The sequence below is a fragment of the Clinocottus analis genome, unplaced genomic scaffold (genome assembly GCF_023055335.1).
Source record: "Clinocottus analis isolate CAN_PGR_092001 unplaced genomic scaffold, fCliAna1.0.p SCAF_18, whole genome shotgun sequence".
NCBI lineage: Eukaryota > Metazoa > Chordata > Actinopteri > Perciformes > Cottidae > Clinocottus > Clinocottus analis.
Window position 1 is genome coordinate 13,899,805 of NW_027175909.1, and position 25,981 is coordinate 13,925,785.

Genomic DNA, 25,981 nt, shown 5'->3' on the forward strand with positions numbered 1-25,981 from the left:
ACCCGAACCCCCTTTTTTTCTTCCTTTTTTTTTCCCTCCTCCAGAATCGCTTTGGCTACAGAGGTGCTTTTGATGTGTGCTTTGGCTCTGCGAGCCTTACTTTGGAATATGTTCTTGGGAGACCATTGGTTACTTGCCTGCAGGCAGAATCTCAATCCCCAGGATCCTGGCCCTCTTTGATGAAATACTTTCGGGAGCCGCTAACCCTACTGATGCCCATGTGCACCCCCCCCCAACACTCCCCCCTCTCCTTTACCCTTATGCCCCCCCCCCCCTCTCCCACCTCCACGTTCCTCGGATTCTCTTTGAGAGATTCATAACAAGGACTTTATCTCTGTGTAGTCCGGGCCAGATGAGCACCGCCTGACAAACTGACAGGAGAATTAGTCGTGTCTTACAGAGCACCTTTGACTGTCTCCTCTCTCGGCCCGACTTCCTGTCGTCACGAACACATTCGTCCTCATTGTACTGATACTGATTCATATCGCGGCTCATATTCCATCATTGTGCTTGTGTTTTACATATAACCTTATACATTAAGTCTCAATTATAAACATGTGTGTTTTGATGTTTTGACGTTTTATGGATCATAATGACAAAATGTATCTGAAGATTTCTTTTCATGAGTGTAGAAACTATTTGAGTTAAAGCACTGTAATGTTTAAAAAGTCTCCTTGTAGACTCGTAATAGTCGCGTCATTTCTTTTTACATTGAAAATCCATTTTCACGCACTCGACAAATCAAACATTTTGGGGGTTTATTGACGACAGAGATGTCGACAGTTGTGACAGAAGATCTCCGGCTCTGATTGATGAAGGCGCTAATTAGTCAATGCCGACTTTATTTGCATAATAAGCAGAAAAGTGATGGCCAAACATTATTATCAAATATGGAAAAAAAAACACACATTTTGTACAGTCTTCTTTATTGTGACATTGCCGCTAATTGGATGAGTGTTACAATCAGGTGGAATACACTTCCTGTGACTCGATGCACTTGACCTCTCGGCCACACACACACACACACGCACACACACACACGCGCACACACACATTCAAATCCTGGCTAAACGATTAACCGGTGATTTTCCTCTCCAAACTCCCACCTCTTCATTGATTGAAACAGCACCCTAAAGACCTTTCTTACCACATAATTTCCCTGTATATTGATTATGTATATTGATTATAACCTAACCCTACAGGAAGGCTTCCCTCTGCATTAGGTATCACTCTGACGGCTGAGCCCAGGAGACTATTTTAGCTCTCATAAATCGACAGCTTCAGATATGTGAGCTCCGTCATGTAAATGTCGTTTTTTAAGGTGGATATTGGACGTAAAAAGTAAAAAGTTACATTACGCCTTACACGCATAAGTTACTATTGTTGTTACTGTTACTATTGTCACAGGCAAATTGGTGAAAAAAGTTGTCACGTGATGCAGGACTTTCAGCAATATATATCAAAAATAGACATCCATTTGATGCGTATGTATGCGGATATTATGAGAAATGTCTTGTCACACATTAGTCTAATTATAGGGATTTATGTAAATGCACACACATGCATTTACTCGCTGTCCCTTAAGCTTTTGTGAAAAGTGGTAATTTATCAGCGGAAATCACAAAGTCCTTTTTAAAAGAGAGTCATACAGCCTTTGATGTGATCCATTAAACACACATAACGCTCATAATTAAGTTACATGGTTATATAAAGAGACAATAAACAGGGAAATAAGGCCAAAAACTATAAACCTCTAACTTTCTTCTCAATGTAAACCCATTTCCCCCCCAACTTGGATCAGTTGGAGACTTCCAAATGTGCAACAAAGGCCCATGAGCAAGAGTGAGGTGGGTAAACTGAGCAATGTGGGTTTATGTGCCATAAAGTGTAGTATTAGGACTAACTAGGATTACAGTAAAAAAAAAAACTGTTGGTTTAAAGAAAGAAAGAAAGAAAGAAAGGGGTACCGAAAATAAAAAAAGGAGGGAGGCAGTGAGGAAAGGAGGGAGCAATCCGAAGGGAGGAGTCTAGCGAGGGAAGGAGCAGCTGGAGTCCCACACTTCGCCCTCTCTCTTCTCCTGGAAAAAGCGCACTAAATGTAATAACAACTCTCCACGCGCTTCTCTGACGCCTATGTTGGTTTTACGCACATCTGCGGTCTGCTATCGGCAGATTGTATCGGCGGGCTGATGGTGTTGGTCCGGCGGTGGTTGTACACAGAAAAGAGTCAGCAGGAGGAGAAAGACCGGCAGGAGGAACAACTCTGGCAGCGCCGCTTTGGAGTTGGAGTTGCAGCGTAAAAAAAAAAAAAAGAAAAAAGAAAAGAAAAGAAGAAGAAGAAAAAGTCCCAGGCAACTCCTGAGGCACATCTGCAACTTACGCAGAGAAGAAGCCGAAGAAACAAGATAAAACACTTTTTTTCTCCTCCTCCCCTGTGAAGATACACAAAAAGTAGAGAGGGGGAATCACCCAGAAAGAAGTAAGTAATCTATTTTACGCACATTGTTGCGCTCATGTGTCCACTTTTAAAGTTGAGAGGGAGCCGTTGGTGAAGCAGCGGAGAGGTTTCACGTTTCAAAACGATGGAATTTCATACGAGTTAAGATGTAGACATGGAAGTGGATTAACGGAGGAAACACTGGTGAGAAACACGATGAAAGCTTCGGTCTGGGATCCCGAAAAAAAAAAAAAAAAAACTGCCCGAAAAAAGCAGCCCGGCAGCCTTGTGTTACACTTGGCCTGGTGTGTGATTTATGCTCTGTGAAATAAGTGTTGGTTGTTAGAAACCCCGGATGGCACACTTTACAACTACCCGACAGACAGATGTGCATTTTTCAACTATTTTTGGAGTTACATAAAGTTTGGTCGTAATGGAAAACAGTTTGTTTTTTTGTTTTAAATCTTTTTTTGTTGTTGCTGTGTTATAAGACAGAAGGAGCACGTGCGTGTCTGTACTGCAGGTTTAAACTTTATAAACTTCTGCGGACATGCAACTTTATTGGACTTTTGCCTAAAGAAACGCGCGTGGGGTGAGGGAGGGAGGGGGGAGGGGGGGTGAGGAAAGAGGAGGTGGGGGGGGGGGGGCATATGTATGTGCATGTGTGATCATATTTCAGGGTCTGCTATTGATTTAGTTTATTCCATAAAGAGTCTGCAGACGCATTGAAAGGGCTGCATGCACATATAACACACACATTTGTTAATCTCTGGTTTTTACAATATTTTCTCAGCTTAAAAGTCAATTTGAGGCCTTTTTAAAAAAAATACAAACAGGACATATTTGCACTGCAAAAAAAATAAGAAAGTCCATTCTCACAACTCATTTTGTTTCACATTCTGCATTAAGCTGATATTTTTGAGTTAAAATTACAACCTGGAAACTTGACACAATTCAAACACAAGTATTTCTAAATTAATTTGTGCTTCATCTAAAAAAATATAAATGTGGAAGGAAGCATAGTAGCGTGTTTGAAGGCATGTGCTCAGAGATATTTAAGCCCATTGCAGGGGGGTCTGTGGCCCTGCAGGGGTCCATGTGGGGAGTTTTATGGGGCCCCGAGCTAAATTAGAAATGGCGTAAAGTCACTATGATTTACTTTATTAGAATTCCCTGGATTCATCACAATTAGGAATGCACTATGGAGGACTGACACAATCACAGGTTTGTTCCATTCACATTCTTTTCAAAACAAAATCAACACTAAAAAAATAAACTCTCACATGGACTTGTTCATGGGTGAAAAGAGAAAGACTCTCAAACAGAAGTCTGTATTCCTTTTTTTTTTGGAGGGTGGCGGGGGGGGGATCCGGGACATGAAAACGATTGCGAGCCCCCGAGCCTCCACATGTGCGGATATTTGTTTGAAACTTTCCCTTCTGTCCACGCCAGCTGTTCCACATTTTATCTGCTTGTCTGCTCTCGGGTTTCATACAGACGACGAGGGTCCGAGGTGCTCAGCCATGCGGTGCAGCTCAAATACTCCTTTTTTTTTGTGACACTTGGCAAATTATTAACGGAGGTCTGGCTGCAGTGGGCGAACACACCTAATAAGATGTTTAACAGCACAAGTTCACACAGATAAAAATCTCCTTTTAGCTATTTTTTACGAGGCTCTTCCATCATTCATCTTGGCTGTGGGTTTGGCGTTGAGCAGAGCTCTTGGTTACATTTGTCTAATAAAATAGAAAAAAGCTGTCACATGAGCTGTCACTCGATATGTCCCTTATTTTATTTATGATAATAAAATAACATTTCCCATGGCCCTACAAGTAGGGAGTGAATCACTGTCATGTCAATGATTCAGCTCAGTTAACAATGAAAAGAATAAAGAGACGCTTCAGGCCTCAGATTTTAAGGTTAATATTTTATATTTTAAAATGACATCATGGGAATATTCATTAAATGTAATGTTATTCATTGTAATAAACCGAACAGGGATGCACATTTATTCCCTTTACATGTGGCATATTGTGGCTTATTAATATTTTTTTTTAATAAAACTGATCATTAAAAATACAATATCATTGCCTCTATATCATTTTTATTTGAGGCCAGAAAATTAGGATGGCATCCGTTTTTATTTATATAAAATAATAAGATATGCTACATTTTCCACAAGCCTTGAATTAAATGGGATTAAATCAAAACTCAGTGGCCGACTGATTGAAAGAGAAATCTGTGACATTTTTGGATTTAATAATCAGTGGAACAACTTTAAACACAACTATGTTTAATTTCAGTCTTTACTGAACATGTGAATGTCAGTATTTGTATTTTTTAAAGAATGTGATATATAATAAAACATATAAAACAGCTTCATATAAAGTAAAAAAAGACCAATGCTATAACACACATGTATAAATATTACAAAACAACACTACAGTACTATTACATTTTACCTCAAATAAACTACCAGGGTGCACCGATTTCAAACAGGTGCACCTTTACCCCCCCCAAAAAAAGACTTTGTCTCATTATGATGCAGCAGCGGTGATGAATGCAGCAGTGTTTAAGATGCTAATCTGCCTGGAATGAGATGCACGACTCAGAGCCACTCGCTTACTGTAGCCAGCAGAGATGCATCACAGCCGCTCTCCGCTTCCTTCAGCTCCGCGCGCGAGGAACCGCTTCCCCCCTGCAGGAGTCAGCCCCGTCAGATAGCAGCGAGCGCAGTCGCGGCGTATTGTTTTATCTCGACCCCGAAGCTCCCGTTAGAGTAAAGTTATGCGTAGCGACGCCGGCCCGGCTCACCCGTGACCCGGCGACCCGGGCAGAATGAGAAGGGGCTGTCGCGTTAATGCAGGGAGATGACACGCTATTAGCTTTTCTGAGGTATGGCCCTCTCCTCCCTTTAAGGGCCCTCGCATTCACTGCACAAGGCAGGTCGCGTCCTCGGGCCTTTTACACCCCGCAGGAAGAATACCTGTTATCAGGTTTGTATGCAAGAGGCCCTAATGAGCTGTGTTGTTGTGCTAACGCTGCGACCTGAAGCCCTCAAAGAGGTGGCAGATGTTTAGTTAAAACGAGGGTAATGTGAGGAAGTTGTTTTTCCTCAAGATAACGAGGCCTGTGCTTAATGTTTTTTAGCGTTAGCTCGCTTGTTTCTTTGCCTGCAGGTGTTTTGTGTTACGGGAACCACACGGTGGTGTCGATAAGTTTTTAAAATACACAGAATGAAAGCGGAAGTTTGGAGTAATTCCCTGTGTAATATGATGAGCTGTTGCTTCCCTTGCATGTAGCTGGCGTAGTCGAGTAGATGGACCCCAAAAGAAATCTCTCACTTTGATGATTTAGTACTTTGATATGTTGACATCAAATGAAACAGACACAGTGGGGAAAGAAAGAGGACAAGTCAGACAGAGGTAGTGATTGAGGGAGGAAAGAAAAAAGGGCTATGCATGAGAGCGGATGGAAATGTGTGTGAGCGCGCGTGTGTGTGTGCGCGTGTGTGTTCGCTGGTGTGGGTTTGCGAGGACCGAATGAAAAAGGACCTATGAAAAGTTGGGCCGAGACGGCGAACCTGAAAAGCGTCAAAACGTCTGGATGCATTTGCGTGCGAGCAGAGACAAGAAGGGGGTCTTCGGGCTCGCGAGGGCTTCTCCTTGGCCTCCTAATCCCCAGGCCCAGCCATCCCTTCAGGGCATGCCTCAGATCTGGCTCTCTGGCTCTCTCCGCGAGGACGACCCAGCTCCGCCAGCAGATTTAATATGCTATGTGTTCCCGCTCCCCCGGCTCACTCCCCCCCCCCCCCCTCCCTCCACCTCAACCATCATTGTCCCAGAGCGGGACCCCCGCTCCCCGCTTCAAGGAGCCCGCTAAAGGCACCTTTCAAGCCGGGGTGATGTCTTTCGGATAAGGCTGACGTCGGACGTGGGGGGAAAAGCGGCGATGAAGAGGGTGTGAGGCGGGAGATATCGCACAGTAATTTCAGATATGTATATTACACACATCCAGGAATCTTAATACACTCGGGGCTTTCGCAAACAGCATACTGACACATTCACACACACCTCGCCGCACTCCAACTGCATGCGTGTACATGCAATCTTCCGCTCATTCACACTTCTCTCTCTCTGTTTCTTCTTCCCTCGCTCACACACATGCGTGTTTAGAATTTATTTTGGCTCCCCCCCCTCTCTCTCTCTCTTGTGGAAGCAACTTTTTGCTTTTTTTTCTCATTTGTCTGAAGAAATACGAAATGGGAGAAAAAGAAGAAGAAGAAGAAAAAAAAAGTGGGAGCTCAAGTTGCCTTAGCAGGGGCTGAGAGAGGGCTGGTTTGTTTTCCATGGCTGTGGCCTGTTGGAAACTCCAACTGGACCTGACAATTAGTCTGGTCAACTGCTCTCCCAGAGCGAGGCACCGGAGACGGCCGTAAAAAAAAAAAAAAAGCGAAAAAAAAGAAAGAGGGGAAAAAAAGAGTGAAAACAGTCAAGTAAATTTGCATAAAGCGGGTTGAATTTACGATCGATTAAGTCGAGTTTGACAGCTTAACATAAGCCCCGTTGTAGGTCGTGGTAAATTTTTACTGCAAATACTCCGGCTCGTGTGCGATAATGCAGAGTGTGCCATCGGGCGGCTGCGTTTCTTCTTCTTCTTCTTCTTCTTCTTCTTCTTCTTCTTCTTCTTCTTCACACGCTTGAGGAGAAACAGGACAAGTCACGCTTGCATGTGGGCGCCGCTCATCCCCTCCCTCTGTTTGCTGTCGCCGCCGTAAAAACGTCTTTAAGTCTGCGGTGTGAAGGATAGCAGCAAGAGGTGAAGTGCTTTGGGGTTTTTTTTTGGGGGGGGGGGGGCATTTGCCGGTGGGCTGCGCGTAAAGTTGAGCTCCTGAAGACACAGTGTGTCCCCCCCGGGGGCTGTTATTGCAGATGTGGCATTGTGTCAGCTTTGACGGGACCCGGTTGTGGCATCCGTGAGGGGGGTCTGTGCTTTTTTTTCCTGGGCCGTGGGCCGGTGATTGGGGGGACAGATGAACTGGCCGCTCGCTGTGAACAATGATCTGTCACTTACCCCTGCCTCTTGATGTGCGATGCCATGAGTCAGGCTCTGTCTGCTTCCGAGACGCCCGTACGTACACGCACTCTCCGTGCAAATGATCTGAACCGGGGAGGCTTTCTTTGCGAACTGTGCCTTTTTCTGAAACAAAACTCCTGCACCTAACGCCAGTAATTAAGTTATGCATTGTCATGCAATAATGCCCACAATGTGCACCCCATGTGTTTGCAATCCCATGCTGCTTAGTTGTCTTTCGGTGGGAGTTATCCCTGAGTTTGGATGCGTCCTGGAGTGGAGGTCAATGAGGGGGTCTGTTGTTTGAATGTCAAATGTAAATCCCAAGGTTAATACCTGAAAAGAAGCACATGCCCGGACATTCTCTGTCCTCTCCAAACATGTTTAGATGAGTACTTTTTTCCCCCCTCTCTGCTCCTTCATTTCCTTCTGCTGCGGACTTGGGGCAAGTTGGAAAAGGAGGGGATGGGGGCGGAGGAGTGGAGGGTGGTGGTGGTGGTGGTGGGGGTCGGGGGGGGCATCCCGTATAAACCCCTCTAGTGTGTTTTTCTCAGCAATGAATGCTAACAGACCCTGGCTCCAATAATGCCTCATCTTGGAAAAACAAAAGGAGAACTCTACTATCTGAGCAAATTTCTGCCCCAACCTGAAAGAGCCCTCCTTTTGACAGCGGAGCATTTGAAGACTAATCGTTTTTTCTCATGCAAAGCACGCTGTTTTAAGAGCCCGGGCTTCGGAAAGAGAGAGAGAGGGGGGGGGGGGCTGTGTTTTAACAATACTCCGCAGGGAGTGAGGAACAGGGTTCGGGGAGGGGAGTTAGGGTTGAAGGGGTGGGGGTATTCCTCTCTCCTTTGCTCCTCAGACAAAGCCCAGTTCCTTTCAGGGTTGCATGGGGGGTAGGGTGCACGGGGAAGAGGAGGGAGCATCCAAGAGTTTGAGTTCCTTGAAAGAGAGGGACTCCAGCCGGTTTTAATGACAGTTTGTCACCACGGCTGCTCCACCTTGCAGAGAGAAATGTAGGGCTGGCCTTGCAGTGTGACAGGCCTGGAAAGAAGTGGGCCCGGGAAAATTTATAGAGAAACAGAAATATTAACGTGTACACGAGGCCCTAAAACGGCTTTGGCTATTCCTGCCAGACTTGTGTTTTTATTAAGAGGGGTCGACATGCTTTGGAAATATATCTTATTCATGAAGAAAGCCAGGTTAGACTTCCCAAAGAATTCATTATATTCCCCCAGATGCGGCTTTGCGGGTTTCGCGGCCGCCCCTCGGAGGACGTGGAGCGTGGAGCGCGACATTGTAAAGCCTCCCTCAGTGGGCACGGCGGCGCGAAGGGTTCCATTTGTCAAAAGGTGCTCCGGTCTTTTTCCCTCCTCAACACTTTCCCGGCTTCAGACTCAAACTCATTGTCTGAGCAAAGGCAGGACATTAGTCACCGCGACGCCGCGGGAGCCCGCGGGGGCTAAGGACCAGCGCTCTGGAGCCCGGGCCCGGGACGGAGGGGAGGAGAGAGAGAGAGAGAGAGAGAGGCGAGAGGGGACGGAGGGAGGGAAGGATGAGGTGAGAGAAGGGCAGGAAAGAAGGAGGAAATGTGGGGTATAGCCGGGAAAGAAGTGAGGAGAAGAGCGCCGAGTATGTGTGTGGGAGAGGGAGGAAGACCATGGGGGGGTTAGAGGGAGCGGAGTCTGTAGCTCTACCTCAGGGCTCAGTACGTAAGCCCCTGTCTACCCCCCAAAGCTGCTTTCACAAAGAGATTTACAAGACAGGTCTCCGGTGTGCTTTGCTGCCCTGCATTATGAGTGAGTGAGAGTGTCAACGTGTGTGTGTGTGTGTGTGTGTGTGTTGCTGAAATTAACCTTTTCTTCTTCGCAGCACTTGTTTTTCCGCATCATCTATGCAAGAAAGATACTCGCCTACATTTACCAATGGTGGCAGGTCAGACTCACAGCAGCCTCGGTTGGAGGAGTGTGAATAACCTATTCCCCCTGGTGGCAGGGTGTGTGTGCGCGCGCCTGTGTGTGTGTGTGTGTGTGTGTGTGTGTGTGTGTGCATTCATGTGTGAATGTATTTCACAGATTCACACATACAAGGGATCCTGTTAGCTTTTGGAATTATTTATAAAGCCTGGCTTTTGTGTGGCGCTCTAAGTCGCTGTCTCCTCCCATTACTGCGTATGACTCTACCTGGGCTTCCCTCCGCCAGCCTCCCAGCACAAGGAACTGAGTTCGGTGTTATATCTAAACCCTTCGCAGCTACTAGTTTCCTGAGAGCACTCACTTTCTTCTCTCTCTCTCTCTCTCGGTATATACTGGCTAAAGATGTGCTCCTCTGGAAGAGAAAACAGTGTTCTCATTTGGGAAGTCGTAATGTGCGGAGACAATCCATACACTTCACAGAGACACACAAAGTTGTACCGACCCATCCCATATGGCTCTGATTACCCTATAATCCAGGAAAGTTTTTTTTACCCCCCCCCTTTTTCTTGCGCGGACCGAGCGGGGTGAAGGTTTTAGTGTGTTTGAGATGGTTTATGCTAATGTTGCTTTTATTGAAACAAGCTGGGATGTGATTACCGTCCTGCTCGGTACATACGAGCAGCGAACTGCTCCAGTTTCCCCCGTCTCCCCCTGGCGCAGAGATCAATGCAAACCAGCTAACGCGGGGTAATAAGCCATTAGTACACACATTGTTGGAGAGATTTACATACATCGACCGGCGGACTGATAAACTGGTCTCCGTGTCCTCGAGGTAAGAATGATTGTGTGCGTGCGAGTGATTAGCAGTGTGTGAACCATCGCCGGGTGATCTCTTCCCTCCGACTGCCAGTCCTGTGTGATAGGTGCCAGATTGCGTATAGCTGGGAGCCGGGTTGTCTCTGCTTGTCAGGGGAGCAGGGGGCGGAGGAGGGGAGATGTGAGGCCGATTACACTGTACACCGTTCCTCTGATCTGATTCATCACCGACCGTCTCTCCTGCAAAGGGTGAACTTATTATCCCTGTCTCAACTTCCACCGCGGAGCCAGCTGCTCTCCATGCTTCCCAATTAACCCCAGGCTCCCCCCCCCCCCGTCAAACGCTCCAATTAAGGCCTCCTTCCTTCCCTCCCTCCTCCATCTCCTCCACAAATTTATTTGCCTGCGTTAAGCGGGGCCTTTTTTTTTTTTTTCCGACTCCTGGTTCGGGATGCGCGAGCGAGCGAGCGAGCGTGCGGAGAGGAGTGAGTGAGTGAGCCGGCGAGCGTCGAGCGTGTTTGTTTAGTAGCGGTCCTAAGCGATGGTGTTACAGCTCCCAGATTTATTCGAGGCGGGGTTGCAAACAGCTGAAACCGAGTAAATACAGCCAGATGTTTGGCGTGCTCGCAATGGAGTCGGCGGGCCTGAGGGTGGGTGAGGGTGGGCGGGGGGGGGGGGCTGCCTGTCTAATGACGGTCTTGTTTTCAAGGGGGCCATTTTGTGACTGCGCTCTTTGGAGTTTATGGGACGTTTTTTTTTTTTTTTTGGTGTGTCAAACACTCGGCAGCGCTGTGAAGGTTTACGGCGTCTCGTTCCGGCGCTGTGTGGTGCGATACCGTCTCGGTATTTGAGTTGCGTGAGTCTTTTTCACTGGGGGAGGGGGGGGGGGGGGAGTGAGTTTCTTCACCAACTCTTTCAAAATCTACCCCCAAAAAACTGCGTGTTTCTGATGAGCAACAGCATGTGGGTGTGTGTTGCTGTAGGTGGGATACAGGTTTTGCAAATCCTCTGAGACTTCCTGTGCGTGCTTGCGTGTGTGTGTGTGCGTGTGTGTGTGTGTGTGTGTGTGTGTGTGTCTGTGTGTGTGTGTGTGTGAAGCCGACGAGCAGGCGCAGAGGGATGGGGTGGGCTCTGTGGCTGATATGAAAGTGAAGGGAGAGAGTTGTCTCCTCTGGAAGCCGCCGCTGGGAGAGCCGTCAGGACTCCCTCTGAGCTTCAGCTGTCTTTTGATCGCACACCTCCGCCGCCGCACACTCCACACTACTATAGAAACACACACTCTGGGCCGCCGCCGATCCGGCAGCACGAACCCACACGTCCACGTGAATGGCACTCTTACACAGGGGCCGGTGAACCCTGCGGCGTTGTGGTTTCACGCGAAAGCGCGACTTGTCGTACGACGCAGAGCGACGTGAACTTCTGCTAGAAGATATTGAGCTGCAACAGCTGACTATTTCCATGATCAGTTCAATCTGTTTCCATTATTCAGCGGATCACTTAGCGTATAAAAATGTCAGAAACTGGTGAAAGGGGCCCATTTGAAGTTTTCCAAAACACGACAATGTCCAGTTTTACAATTACATTGAACAGAGACAAATAGACTGTTTCTTTTCCCCTTTTGCAGCTGGAACCAGCAAATGTTTTGCATTTGTCTTTGATAAACGACGAATTGATTCAACTTATCAACCGTTTCAGCACCAGATAATAAATTAAAAAAAAACTCTGAATTATGGGTAATCGACCATGCTGATGAAAACAAAGACATTTAATCACAGTTTTTTGGACAAGTGTGTTTTGTTTCTGTTATTTTAAGCGCAGAGCCGCTTCATTCAAGGCATGCACTTTGTGTTGAGTGTACCCCCCCCCCCCCCATGGTACGCCTGTCTGTCACTGACATGTTGCAATAAGGTGCTGATGGAGTGACCTGATTTTACGGTATTTTTCAACCCGCCTGACGAAAGATAAGGAACACGCAAAGATACAATAAGAATCATTGCATTTTTTTTTTTCCCGGTGCATTTGTGGAATGTGTGACCCAGTGTTACCCTTCTGGATCCGTTCCCATCCACACAGGAAGTCTAGCATTAAAGCCATGCCGTTTCTCCCTCTTCTCTCCCTTTCCTCCCTCTCTCCCCGCATTCCTCGGACTGACTGCGGCACATTTCAGGACAGCTTCATTCAGCATTCCTTTACATGCCCATTTAATAGCCCTCCCCTCTTCTTCTTCTTCTTCTTCTTCTTCTTCTTCTTCTTCTTCTTCTTCTTCTTCTTCTTCTTCTTCTTCTTCTTCTTCTTCTTCTGCTTCCCCCCCTTCTCCTCAAAGTCTCCCTCCGTTTAGGTCCGGCTTCATCATGCGCGAGCCAAACACCAAGACAACTCCATCTCATCCAATTTTCACCCCTTTAATTCGGTTTAAATGGCATGGCCGCGAGGGCCAGAACGGGAATTAATAAGAGCCAATAAAGCTCGCCGCTGGGGCATGGAGGCCAGTCTTTAAGTAAACATTATGACTTCTTGCGGGGGGATTCAGGGGCGGCACTTGATGAATCGTGGCGGAGCTTCGGGACGGGCTAATTTCTCACTTAGCCGTCCTGATGGGGCGAGCTAATAGGCCTTTTGCGTTGCCCGCCTGTTTGTCTGCTTGGGCTTTATTATTGTGCATTATCGCGCTGCCCCCTGGCTGTTGTTAGCGCTCGGCCCCCGAAGAACGCCGGGGCCCGTCATTAATCACGCCGCGGCACCGACTCAACTCCGCTCCGACACTTATTCCGGTGACACAAAGGAATGAAGGAAAGGGAAATCGAAAGGAGGAGGGGGGGGAAGAGTGAGAGGAGGAGGAAGAGGAGGAGGAGGAGGAGGAGAGGGAGTATGCGTGAAATAAGTGAGAAGAGAAGGGGAACTTTGAGTATCGGCTGGCAGGAAAGTTTCACTTTGACTCCGTGACCTGTGGCTGTGCGACCTTTCCGGATAGTCGCCTCAGACACTCTTTGTGTTACGCTCTTACATGTGAAGACCTTCTATCAGAGGCGTACCTGCTGCCACTGCACTCACACAGGACCATCCATCTGCTTGATCTTTCTCAGAGTGCACGTGGGAGGAGGAGGAGGAGGAGGAGGAGGAGGAGGAGGAGGAGGAGGAGGCAGAGAGAGTTGTGTGCGAGGTTTTCATCAGTACAGGAATTTCTCTTCCTCCACTCATCCCCCTCTCCCATGGGGTCCCCTCTCTTATTTATGTTCTGCACACGGGGATCTCACTTGCCTACTGAGAGGCGTTATAGAGCACCTGGTGCATCCGACTCCTATACACAGCGTCATGCAGCACGGCTCACACGCTCTCAAACACAGCCCCCTCGTCCTCGTGCCATGTTTTCACACACACACACACACACACACACTTGCATGCATTACATAGGGAACCGTGCTCTCAAACAACGCAGCACGCCGCCTCACATGCACTCTTTCGCTGCGAGAAAGCTCAGTGAAGGATGTCGGCGCCGCGCTCCGCTCGTGGCATCGTGCAGAGCTCTTTCTAAAGCCTTGTAGGAAGACTGTTTTCACTGGAGATGAGAGGCCCGCTGACAGGATACAGCCCTCACTCTCTGGTGCTTTGCAGTGGGTGCCATGTGCCGGGCCCACTCAAGTGGAAACCTTGTGGCGTGCGCCGGCTGCGACAACTGATTTTATAATAAACTGAATTCCGACGCAACTTTGTGGATGCGTGCAAAGTTGGGAAGTCGGGGGAAAGTATTCGCAATCATGCTAATCTTAATCAAATGCAAATTTAAACGCGAAAAGAAAACTTTTGCTGATGGAAAACAGTTTCTTCGTCTTCCTCCCGGGGACCTTTATGTTATTTTGCTGCGGTAATATGTTGCATTGTTTGCTCGGGCCGGCAGTAAACGGCTGAACAAGCATCTTTTCCTGCTTCTCGAGAATCAGGCAAAGTGTCCGATCAAACAAAGGATCGTTTTAGCGTGGGGAGGGAAAGGAATAAAAGTGGAGAGCGGGGGGAAACCAATACGGCCTAACTGGGCCACCAGTGCAACAAAGCTGCCCGCATCATCCATTGTCTCCGCTCCCTCACAGCCCCACTTGCCCCGACACGAGTGGCTCATGAACAAATGCAAAGTCAAAATAAATAAACAATCTAATAAGCAGGGGGGCCTGTAGAGGAGGGGGGGGGGGGGGGGACGCTGAAGATTTCCATTGTGGCGCTTGCTTTATTTGCCCCTTATCTGCCGGGTAGCGAGCGCAAAAGAAGCATCGTGTAAGCATTACGATTACATCGTTTGGGTTTGTTACCCAGGAATGTAAGATGCACTCAGCTCACGCTGCAGCGCAGCGCACACGGTCCCTCACCAACCCTCCAAAAGCATCTCGAGCAGAGAGGTCTGAGGGACCGAGACGCGCGCCAGGATAATCTCATTAGCGCCGCTGAAAGCGACTGATAGGCTGCGTTGTTGCATGTTTGTCCTTGACACACACACGCACACAAAAAGAAATACAAACACTCCGCGTTTGCACAGGCTTTTCCAAACCAAACGTGCAGTGCGCTCGCGATAGCGGCGGCCAGATTGTTTCGCCGATGGGACGCGACTCAGATTCGGGGACCTCAGGTGGGGAGATGAAATAAAAAGACAGGTAAGGTCTTTTGTAAAAAAAACAATCTGGAAGCAGTAAATGTGCATCTGATGTTCCGTGCAGTAGTCAGAAGGTGATTTAGCGATTCAAAACACGGGCCGATAAATCATCTCAATAAATGCCTCGACTTTAAGTTTTACAAGCTAGCAGTAAAAAGTGGGACTCTCACATTCTGGTGGGAGGATACAGAAACATGGAGATGACTGACAGTCTGAATAGCTGCGCCATGTCACGGCATACAAAAGGTTGAGAAGGCCGAGCACTAAACCAGTTTGCACTGTGCATATGTGTGTGTGTGGCGGGGTGTGACTAATTCCTGCTAAATGGCCCTTACTTGAGGGGCTGGTCCCCATCAGCTGTAGGCCAGACTTAGTGCCATCTGGGCACAATGTTAAGTTTCACTGGTGAATGGGAGCCACAACCACCAAATCCCTACCCCCCCCCTCAACCCCCCAACCCCCCACAACCCCCTAGTCCCCCCCCAAACACCCTCTTCCCCTTTGCCTTCCAGGGCCAAGGGCGAGCCATAAGTGCAGTGTTGAACACAGCATGGAAACCGAAGTATGCGGTTTCCTCTGAGAGCCATTGAGTTTTTTGGGAAGACCTCCTCAGTGAACCCCCGCGACAGGTCCTCAAAACCACCAGCGAGCACTTCCACTGTCTCCCCGACCCCCCCCCCCCTCTCCCTCGCTGACCTTATCCAATGCAAACACATGCAGCCTGAGCCAGCGCGTTATGTTTTATTGCTAGATTCAGCTAATCTGGCTGAAGGGCTCCCGCTCCTCCTCCTCCTCCTCTTCCTCCTCCTCCCCCTCCCTCTTTGCCCCACGGTGTTTTTTAGTTATTCCAGCTGTGCAGGAGCCCTTAATGTTGTTGGCATAGCTGCGAAAATGTGCGAAAAAACACACGTCGTACACACAGGAAAACATGTGCAGGCATGCAGGGGCACAGTGAGGTGCACACACATGCATGACACACACTCACACACACACACACACACACACAGGCTCATGCTCCTCCTTTCCTTCATTCCACCATTCACCCCCCCCCCCCTCTTATCCCACTTTTGCTCACAATCTCCCTCAATCGTCTCCATCTCCCATCTCTCCCCCTCCCCTCTAACTGGCTGCTCCGCGGTGCGTTTGTGCCGTGTTGATAAGCCTAAGATAGCAGATCTCGGTGGTCGCTGATGTAATGATGATGAATGCCGCGGCGCTGCCAGTCTCCCCCCTCGGGGGGCCCTCGACGCTGAACAGTCGCCCTAATGAAATGAACACAAATACAGTACCCGGTCTGTGAGGGGGTGTTGCCAAATCTAAGAAGACACTTCAAGAGTTTATATCAAAATGTCCCTCAGTTTCTGAGTGTGTGTGTGTGTGTAAGTGTGTGTGTGTGTGTGCCTTGCATTTATTTGCAAATGCAATTGGAGGTACACCTTAAGCAGTTTCATAGAGTTAAGCTTGTAAAGATGGAGCCTTTAAATAACAAAAGGCGGTGATTTTTGATAGCGTTAGCAGCCGTTTAAGCTCGCGTGAAGAAGGAAAAAAAGGAAAAACTCAAAAGGCAAAAGTTTATTTTAGTGTTTCACTTTGATGTGTACAATTTGCAGATGACTTTCAACTCAGTGCCTTTGTCACCAAGGCGTATAATTTATGTTAAATTGATTTGCTTAATGTGCTTATAAAATAAGAATGTTTTTTTTTTTTTTTTTCCCTTCTTTTTCCGAGGGAACAGTCTGAATTGTGGTATTTTAAACCTGTTTAATCGCCTCCCTTTCTGTGCGGAAGGATTACAGTCGAGCACAAATAAAGATACACCCTCTTTCTCTCTCCTCTAATTGGGTGTAGGACAGACATTTCATGGGAAAGACATTAATATGAAATTAACATTTATTTTGAGTCACAACAGCGACCGATGCCTCGTTGTAATTCCTTCGTTTGGTGCCAGGCCTCTGTGACACACCGCGGATGCGGGGTCTGTGAGCGAGTCCCCCACACAGACGCTTATTCCTCTGCTGTCTCATGCAAATATCTTCTTCAAAAATCAGATTTTTTTCCTAGCGTCTGGCTCGTGAGCACATTCGCGTTCCTCCTGTAAAAGTTGAACGCGCTGAATAGAAAACAAGTTCGCACCAGGATCTCTGTCCTTCGATGCATTTCATCTTGAGGAATACAGCGTCGCGATGTAAACACTAGACGGAAAGAGTTGTCTTTCCGTGCCCGGTGAGTGTTTGAAAATGGCGGAGAAAAAAAAGCAGAGGCGGGGAACATCTGCAGGATTTGGGGGAGAGGGTGAGGGGGGGGGCGTCCAGGTCAGGGGGATTATGGGTGAAAAGGTCCTGCTTTTAATTGCTGCTTTGGAACTGTGGCCTGCCTTGTGGGAACACAAAAGGCCGGTCAGACACGCTTCGGTGGCTCGGACTTGTGAATATTTGCCCCGACCAGAGGAATGCCCCGCTTTCTCCTCACCTCGCCTACAAACCTCCAATCACGCCTCCACATTCACTGCACTTTCAGCTCTTTTTTTTAAACTTTAGCACTGGTCTGACTCATCTTGGGGTGAGAGGGGGGGGAGGGCGGCAGGAAGACACACACATGTACGCTCAACTACACACGCAAAGCATGCTGGGAGCCGTTCAGCAACAGCCTGCTACAAAGTAGGTTCCTCCTTCCACCGAGTCCATTCGCCCACGTTGCAGAAGTTCAGTCGCTGGGATGATGTAACGACAGTTTCACACGAGCCGGAGCAAATCGCTCCCTTTGATCGCGCGCTCCTCGTTTCCGTTGCCGCCAACGGAAATCCAAACGTTCGCGATCGGGCGAACTCACAGACGCACACGGCGTTCTCACCGTTAAACTCGCTCGCGCCGCGAAAGGAATGAAAGACTCCCGTCAAACACGCGCAGCTGCGGTTTCAGACGATATGGACGCGCGTACGCGACAAAAAGGCCTTTGGTTTGGGCGCGATGGCTACACGTGTATTCACGTGGGAGCGATTAGAGGACGAGCTCTTGTTTAATTCTGTTTTGATTGGTAAGGCGGTAATTGCATTGTTTTTTTTGTCCCCCCTCCCTCCCCCTTTTCTTTTTTTTTTCCTCCTCTCGTTCATTTTTTTTTTTTTAAAGCCAGCAATTGCTTACAGATGTTGTTGTCGGGTCAGAATGGATGACAGACTCTGGTTTTTTCAGGGGGTTGGGAGAAAAAACAAACAAAGCACACAGTGTTTGTCTGAAGTTTACCCCTCACCACTTCCCCCCCCTCGCCTGCCCTCCTTTGGGGAATTGCTAAAAAAAAAAGAAATCAGCAGCACTCCTCTAGGTTGCACTATAGCTTATACTTTTCCGCTGGCCTTTGTATGCACGCGTGTTTACAGGGCGGAGGACAATTAAACAGTACAGTCGGGTAATTAGCCGGTCTTTATTGGAAAGAAAATGTTAGTCAGACTAAATATTTCCACTAATTATCCATGAATTACGGCGTCTAAGTAAAGGCCTGCTATTGGACGAGATGAAGCCGTCCTGTACTTTGTGTAAACGCGGGGTTGTTGGTGCATCGCCGTGTTGTCTCCATAATCAGAGACCTCCATGACCTAGATAGAGTTGAGTTTGTAGACAGCCCTCTGAGGTGCTGAACTGAGCGGCGTGTCTGCGAGACTGTTGGCTGAACCCCTTCTAAACCCACAGACAGTATTAACTTGAACCACCTTTATTCTTTGAAAGAAAAATTGCCCGGCACCATGATATTCCCAAAAGGGCCTTCAAACAACCCTTGTTTTTTTTTTTTTTTCAGGACTGTGAATGTTTCTCTCTCTGTGGTATCCCCTTAGGGTTTCTCCTTTCTCTCTGGAAACACTGCTGGAGCAGGATTATCAGTATATCCACAAGCTGCCTTTACTTCTACTCTGAGATATAAAACCTAGTCAGGATGTCCTGCCTCGCTGGATGTTTAGAGGCTTTTTTGACGTGAAGTCAGAAGTTTAGTGTGACATAGTTGAAGATAAGGTAAGCTACATTTTTTAGTTTTTAGTTTTTTGGGGGATATTTAACCACAGTTAGTGGAGAGGCAGATCGGAGCCCAGCAGGCTCGAGTTAAAATAAATCAGGGTGAGCTGGTGGATTGACCCGTGGTCTGCTCTGGGCATCATGAAAAGGGAGGATTGGATCTGAAGTTTTCTCTCACTGGGTTCTCACTGTTAAAGTCTTTTCTTGAGGCACTCTATCGTTAAAATGTTTAACTTCAATCAAGCAGGAAAGGCAATGTAATGTGTTGAACCTAATGCACAAATAAAACAATGATTTAAGCTCTTCAACCATGTGCAATTCCACTTTTTCACGTCTTTCCATTCACCTCTCTGCCTTCTTCTTCTTCTTCTTCTTTCTCCAAAAGTTATCCCGTCTCCATGAGGTGTTGAGGAATGAGCGATCGCGATGGAAACCCACTCCCATGCCAGTTCAGCAGCTGAGAAGAAGAAGAGGGTGGAGACCATCGTGGCGACCAAGGGCTCATCAGCGCGCAATGACATCAGCGAGAAGGCGGTGGCCTCCAGCACCACCTCAAACGGTACGCCGTCGCCTCTCAACTGCACATCAGCCGTGTGGCGAACGCAGATATAATTATGGTCTGTTGGGATCGGCCCTGGTTTTTTCACCAGATGAGGAACATGCAGCCCAAATTAGGCCCCAAAAAAACCCCTCGACACCGCTGATATTAAGGGAAAGTAAAGTATGATACACTTTCAACATGTATGCATCCACTTTTCTTCTAATAAAATCCAGCGTCAACTTCGCGTCTATAAAATAATGTCCGTAAAACTTTGCATTTTGCTGGTGCCCCTCCACCTCGTGGTCGTGGAGGTGTGGAGAAACACACCTTTCTCTGTGCGAGCACATCTGTTACTGCAACTTCCCCTCGAACCTGTGAACAAACATGCCACTGAAACACAGGTTTCATCCATTTGTATCCTAAATTGAGTCACAAAAGGCTCGCAGTCTCTCGTTCTCAGGCCTTTTTTTTGTTGATGTTTTCCAGACCTCTGTGAGCTAGAGACGGAGGTGTGGCTTCCTATACGTGGCAACATATTTGAGCGTTGGGGCCACTGACCCACTGGGGACGGAGGAATGTTATTTTGCCGATGTTCTCACTGCTTTAAGATGAAACTAACTCCCAAAAGCCAGATCTTAAAAGATCTAGACACACACACACACATTTACTTTCCTCCTTACTCTCGCGGCAAGTCACACACACACACACACACACACACACACAACCCTCGCTGGTAGCTAAACCTTTGGCATGTTTACACAGCAATGTCTTTAACGCATGCTATTAAAAGCTACGCGGAGCTCACGGTTCATCAAGCCTGTCGTCATTCATCCTTTCATTCTGAACTCAGATGCTGGACTGAGGAATATTAAATGGCGATTTCTTTTCTTTTTTTTTTTTTTTTTGGTGTTGGTCTGGCTGGAAAGCCCTCGGAGCATCAAGCTAAAGTCATAACAAAACCAGAGTTGAGATCACCGCGGTCTGAGCTGCAGCTGTGCTCATTAGCTGTGGGAGGATTTGGAGGTTTTTTTAGGGGGGTATAGTTGGCTCTTGTCGCTGGAGCTGGTGGCCTGTGAGGGAGTTTTCCGCCTGCTCGACTCTACCGATAGAAAATGTGATCGTCCCAAGTGTGGAGAGGGGACAAACAATCCAGGAAAAGGGTTTGCGCTGCGGTGACTTGCTCCTCATATGGGAGTTATCACAGGAAGTGGGGTAAGGTAATGCCTCCTTAAACATCTTACTCATTCCCAGATGGCCAACACTGTTTTATTAATTAAAGCGGAAGACGTTTTGGAAAAAGCATCGATGTGATTTTTCGATTGTGGATCTTTCCTCCCTGATGCGCTGGTCATTCCAGCTCTGGACAGCTCACGGTTGAGACACTACACGAGAGACACACTACAGCTTTCATAAATGTCGCACTCTCTCAAATACAGTAGTCTCATAATTCACTCAGCGAAAGGGAGGAGGGGACGGCGCTGATCTGCAGGGGAAAGAAAGGTCCCTTTTAGATCCCTATCTCCCCTCTTGGAATCAGAAGATAGCTTACACATTCTTTGTGTTGTTATAATTACAGCACATTCCCCAAGTCGGCCCCCAGAACTCATAACCTCTTATCAGGTGTAACCCTACACTCGCCTCAACTTTAACCCCCGTAGCCCCGGCCCCCGCCCGCCGCCCGCCGCCGCCGCCTCCCTCCAAACAAAAGGTAATTGTGAGCAGCTGTGGAACCCCAGTGACTGCTTCTTCTGAGGAAGGCCCGGGCGAAATATCCCCCCCCCTCTCTCGTCCCCCAAACGTCAAGGCAGGAGTAGCGGCCCCTGAGCTCGGCGCTGAGGAAACCCCGTGGTGCCGGCCGGCAACGGCGTGCTACGATATGAGTGTGTGAAAAGTGGAGATGGAGGGGGAAAGAAAAGGGGGGGAGGGACACGCCGGATGTTTAGCTTTTACAGAGCTGGAAGATTGTCTTGTGATTTGGATCACGTTGCAAGTTGATCAGATCTGTTCTGATTATCAGACTGGGAAGAGATTTCGCTCTTAAAAATCTTCACCTCACGTGCACCACAGGGGAAAACATTGAAACATTCCTCCCTCCACTCACCGCCGTCCCCTCTTGTCCCAAAGTTTTGTCCAAGTCCAGCAGGGCCCAAGGAGTAATTATTGAGTCCCGGTCGAGCGTTCCCACATGGGTTTTTGGCTAAATGGTGGCTTCATCCTGCGTGCCATTCATCTCCGTGCCCCCTCCTCTCGCACTGACAGCTCAAAAGAGCCGACTGTGCCACAACAATGCTGTGATTGGTGCTCTTTAGGAGGGGATCGGGGGAGGGGGGGGGGTTGTTCTCCCCACTCTCCCCTCCCACCCTCATCATTCGGCAGGCAGGTGGACCACAAAGTCCCCCTGATTCTTTTGTTGGGTCCCGAGCTCCAAAAAAAAAAGAAAAAAGATGTCCCTTGCTCCTTGGCTGAATAAATCCTGTCGTCATGGGATAATTTGCCAATAAAAAAAAGAGGAAAAAAATGGAGTGGAGGGCTGGAAAGGGGGGATTGGTTATTTGCAAAGGAGAAAAAGAAGGGGAAAAGTTTCTGGTATTGGACTTTTATGATTCCTGATGTGAGGAAAGAGAGGGAGCGAGTGGAAGTAATGGGATGAGGATCGAGAGAGCAGAACAACTGGACGCAGTTCAGACAGTTTTCATTATTTAAACACACCACGGCCTCTGTGAAGCAGGATATGAAGTGGGAGAATTGGGACCTTTTTTTTTTTTTTTTTTAATGGTCATGCTTTAATAAAAGGGCAAGAGCCCAGGGCCCTCAGTGGCAAACAAGTTAAGCCTTAAAGGGCGACGCATGTTCGGCCTCCGTGTAGGTTACCAGAGAAATCCCTAAGCAAATGCAGAGCGTGGCTAAAGTGTTTAAAGAAGAAAAGGAACACTCGACTGCTTTGATGGCGGGGAAGGGAATACTACGGAGAGAGGGAAGAGGGGGGAGAGATAGAGGAAGAGTGAGGGGCCACCTTTCTTTTTTTAAAGGCAGCCATTTAAATGATCAACAGTAAATAGAGGGGAATGTCATCCGACAGAAATAAAGTTCCCGTTAACAGCGGGGATGGAAAGTAATTTACAGATACGCTGTCCCCGCCATCTTTGTGCCTCCCAGATAAGGTTTCATTTCAGAAACGGATAGGAGACATTTTCACTTACGGGCCCCCATTCTGGGACACCTGTGATAACAGCTTGTGGACCCCTAATTGAAAATGGGTTTCAAAATGGATTTTCACTTTTCTTCCACCCTCCTTCGTCTCCCCCCCTCCCACCCCTTCTTCATTCCCTCCCTCATGACTAACCCCCCCCTCCCCCAACACCACCACCACCCCCGTCAACACCCAGCTCCATCCCTTTTTTCCTTGGCGTTCCCTCGTCGTTGGCAGAGGGAGGCAATAGTGGAAGGACAGGGAGGGAGGGAGGGAGGGAGGGAGGGAGGGAGGGAGGGAGGGAGGGAGGCTTGGGGGAAATGGAGCACTGGGAGTGGATCATCCCTCAGCCCGTGTCACAGCGATGACAGCCGCGTGATCCGTCTTATTAATGAAATCATTGATCACTTGATGGGACTCATAATCAACTGTTTCTCCACTGTGTCCTGCCTCGTCTCCTCCTCCTCCTCCTCCTCCTCCTCCTCCTCCTCCTCCTCCTCGTCCTCTCTCCTCATGCTGCCACCTCTGCTTTTACACATTTTATCAATGTTGTGTGTCTCCCCCCCCTCGCACCCCTCCTCTAAGAGATGATCTGATTAACTGAGGACCAAAATGATTAATAAATACATAAAACTTGCAAGAACACCCAGATCCCGCCTGACAATAACTGCTGACAAGTGATTTCAAAATGACAAGACGTGCAATAAATAAATCAGCTTCCTCAAACTGGCCTTTTTCTTTTGCACAATACAAGTATTTAAGAAATGCACTTAGTCGTTTGTGCATCGCTGCGGCTAAAAGGTGATCTCTGTCATCTGTGTTGGTGCAGTATGTATTTCCCGGGGACCAGAGGAGGAAGCAGGGGCCCCTCTGTGTTACCCTACTCTGGGCTCTGCCTGTGGGGGCTAATGAGAGAGGACTGATGGAGGGATAAGGGACCTCATGGGAGCTCTGGCTGGCCCACGGGTCAAACAGCACAATGGAGGAGGCGTTATAGACCCTGACACACAACCCCACACAGGAAAACTGTCTTTTAGTGTCAAAAAGACCCCTGTATGCCACATAAATAATGCATAAAATACATAAAAACTTATATTCCAAGCAGGAATACACAGAGGAAAACACTCATTTATCCACAAAATTGCTGTTTTCATGACACCATGCGGCTTTAGAGATACACAAGTAGCAAATATGAAATCTACCTGTAGATTCGGGGTTTTGAAAAAGTCGCTCTGACTCCATGTGCACACACTGCGGATGTGCTTTGCCTTCACTGGCGAGCCATAGCCATTTCATGGACTTGTGCACTGAAGGCAATTTCCTGCAGCAGCGGGGGGACAGGCTTTGGCAGAGCCACCTCGCAGGGGCCTGAGGCGCAGGATTAGCTTAGCCTCGGCGCTACTCGGGGCGGAGGGGAACCTGGGCTGCCCGGCCCAGCCCCGGCCTCTCTTGTCTGGCACACTTCCTCGTGGGCCCAGATCCGCCTGCTGGAGCTCCACTGCTCCTTCGCTGTTGGAAGACGCACACATAAGCCGCCGCCTCAAGACCTTTGCACGCTGTGGAGATGCAGCCAGAATGCAGCTGTAGTGGAATTGCATCTTTGTTTTTTGGGGTTTTTTTTTTTTTTTTTTTTTTGGTCAGTGATCCTTCTACTTGTTTGCCCTGGTGGATTTAGCAAGACATGTGACTTTGAACCTTAAATTGGCCAAGCAAGCCTGAAATGTCAGTGCTTTGTTGGAGAACGGGACAGATGCTACAGCTGCAGTACGGTAAATACAGGAGCTCAGTCCGTAAACTGTGAGAATTTTGTCATATTACAATTTAGGCAGCCTGGTCGTTTATTAAAAACCTGTGTGATTGGGTTCCTTGCTTTCACTTCCTTGTAGCGATGATGCCACATATCCAGATCCAGGCAGTTAACATGATAAATGGGTTTAAAGCCAATAGAGGCTACAAAATTACCCAAAAAAAGTTGCAATTTCCCTTTAATTTGACTCAGAATGCATTCAAACTATCTCAATCTGACACCCTCAGCGATCTATTTTGAACTCTAATATGCTGTGATAGTTCATGCTGACCGTCACAAAGGCTCCTCGGGAGAACCTGAGATCATTTTCACCGACACGCTGAGAGGCCTTTGGAGTCAAAGGTCACGCGGGTCAGAGACGATCGGCTCTGAGTCAACTTACCCGGCCTCGCAAAGACAAATCCGCCTGACACCGACCGACCGGCGTGCACGCCGGCCCGCATCCCCCCGGCAGCTCCGCGGCACCTTGCCGGATCCCACTCCTCTCAGAGTGGCCCCATAAACTCCTAAACCCATAAAGTGGGGAAACAGTAGTTGATTATTCTACCACTCTGTCCATTTGTGGAGAGGCATCACCCCCTCATCCCTCCCTCCCGCCAGGAGGAACAAAGCAGGAGTGTCCTGACCCTGCCAGGAGGATTTATTGTGGTGTGTTCTTGTCCGCGTCCTTTTGGTTTTGTCCTCATCTCAGTTGGACTCTTGTTGAATGGGACGGAGCAGCAACTAGTGGCCGTGCCACCGAGGTGGGAGTTCACACAAAGGACTACCAATTGTTGTAAGACACTGTAATGCTACGACGCTGTACAGGTTCTTTTTTCTTCTTCTCCAGATTTACGATTTGTATTCTTCATTTTTCATATTTCTTAAGTCGCTTGTTTGACGTAGAAGTCGTAGGACGCAGAAAGAGTAATTGGTTCTCAGTGTGCTAAACAAATAATGCATAATTAGATTGCATATGCATGTTTTATGTGTAACTTACAAGAAATAAGATGCAGCAGTTTATTAAACATATATTAATATTTATGTGCTTTCCCCCTCATCAAGTACGTTTCTCCCTCTAATATGTTGGCATACTGGCAGCTGTTGATAGATCAACATGCACTATTTAATTGAGGTAAATTACCAGCATGCATTATGGTTTTAAAGCAACAGCATGTGAATTTAGTCTGCCGTCCAATCAAATCAAGTCTTGGCTTGATGTCCGGTTAAACAGAGCGTCCCGTATGTTTCAGGCCACGTTCGGCCCTCCGCTCCTAACTCACTGGATTAAATCAAGACGTGCTTTCGGGGGTTTGAGGGAGCAAAAAAAGGCCCCCATACCCTTCGTAATCTCTCTCCCCTGACCTCCACACCCCTCTGGGCCTTGACTCTCACCCTTCTCCCTGCTCCCCCACCCCGTTTCCCCCGCCCCGGCTCTCTCCCCTCGCAGTGCGAAAGAGGAGCTCGGATCAAAGGCCGCAAACCACGCCAGTGATTTTCTGGTGATTGATTAGAAGCAGAGGTTTTTCGAGAAGCAGCGGCTCTCAGCCCTCCATTCTTCCCACCCTCCGGTGCCGCGTAC

General features: G+C 48.1%; 1 protein-coding gene across 2 annotated transcripts in view; it reads left to right on the top strand.

The window, feature by feature from the left end:
• Nucleotides 1–2,061: 2,061 nt before the first annotated feature.
• The window catches only part of gli3 (GLI family zinc finger 3), a 92,947-nt gene continuing 69,027 nt past the window's right edge, over nucleotides 2,062–25,981 (top strand). For both annotated transcript variants that reach the window (XM_068581831.1, XM_068581832.1), the window contains exons 1-2: nucleotides 2,062–2,479; nucleotides 19,268–19,441. In XM_068581831.1, the coding sequence (XP_068437932.1) occupies nucleotides 19,309–19,441 (133 nt within the window). In that variant the 5' untranslated portion in view covers nucleotides 2,062–2,479; nucleotides 19,268–19,308. The remainder of the gene's footprint in view (nucleotides 2,480–19,267; nucleotides 19,442–25,981) is intronic.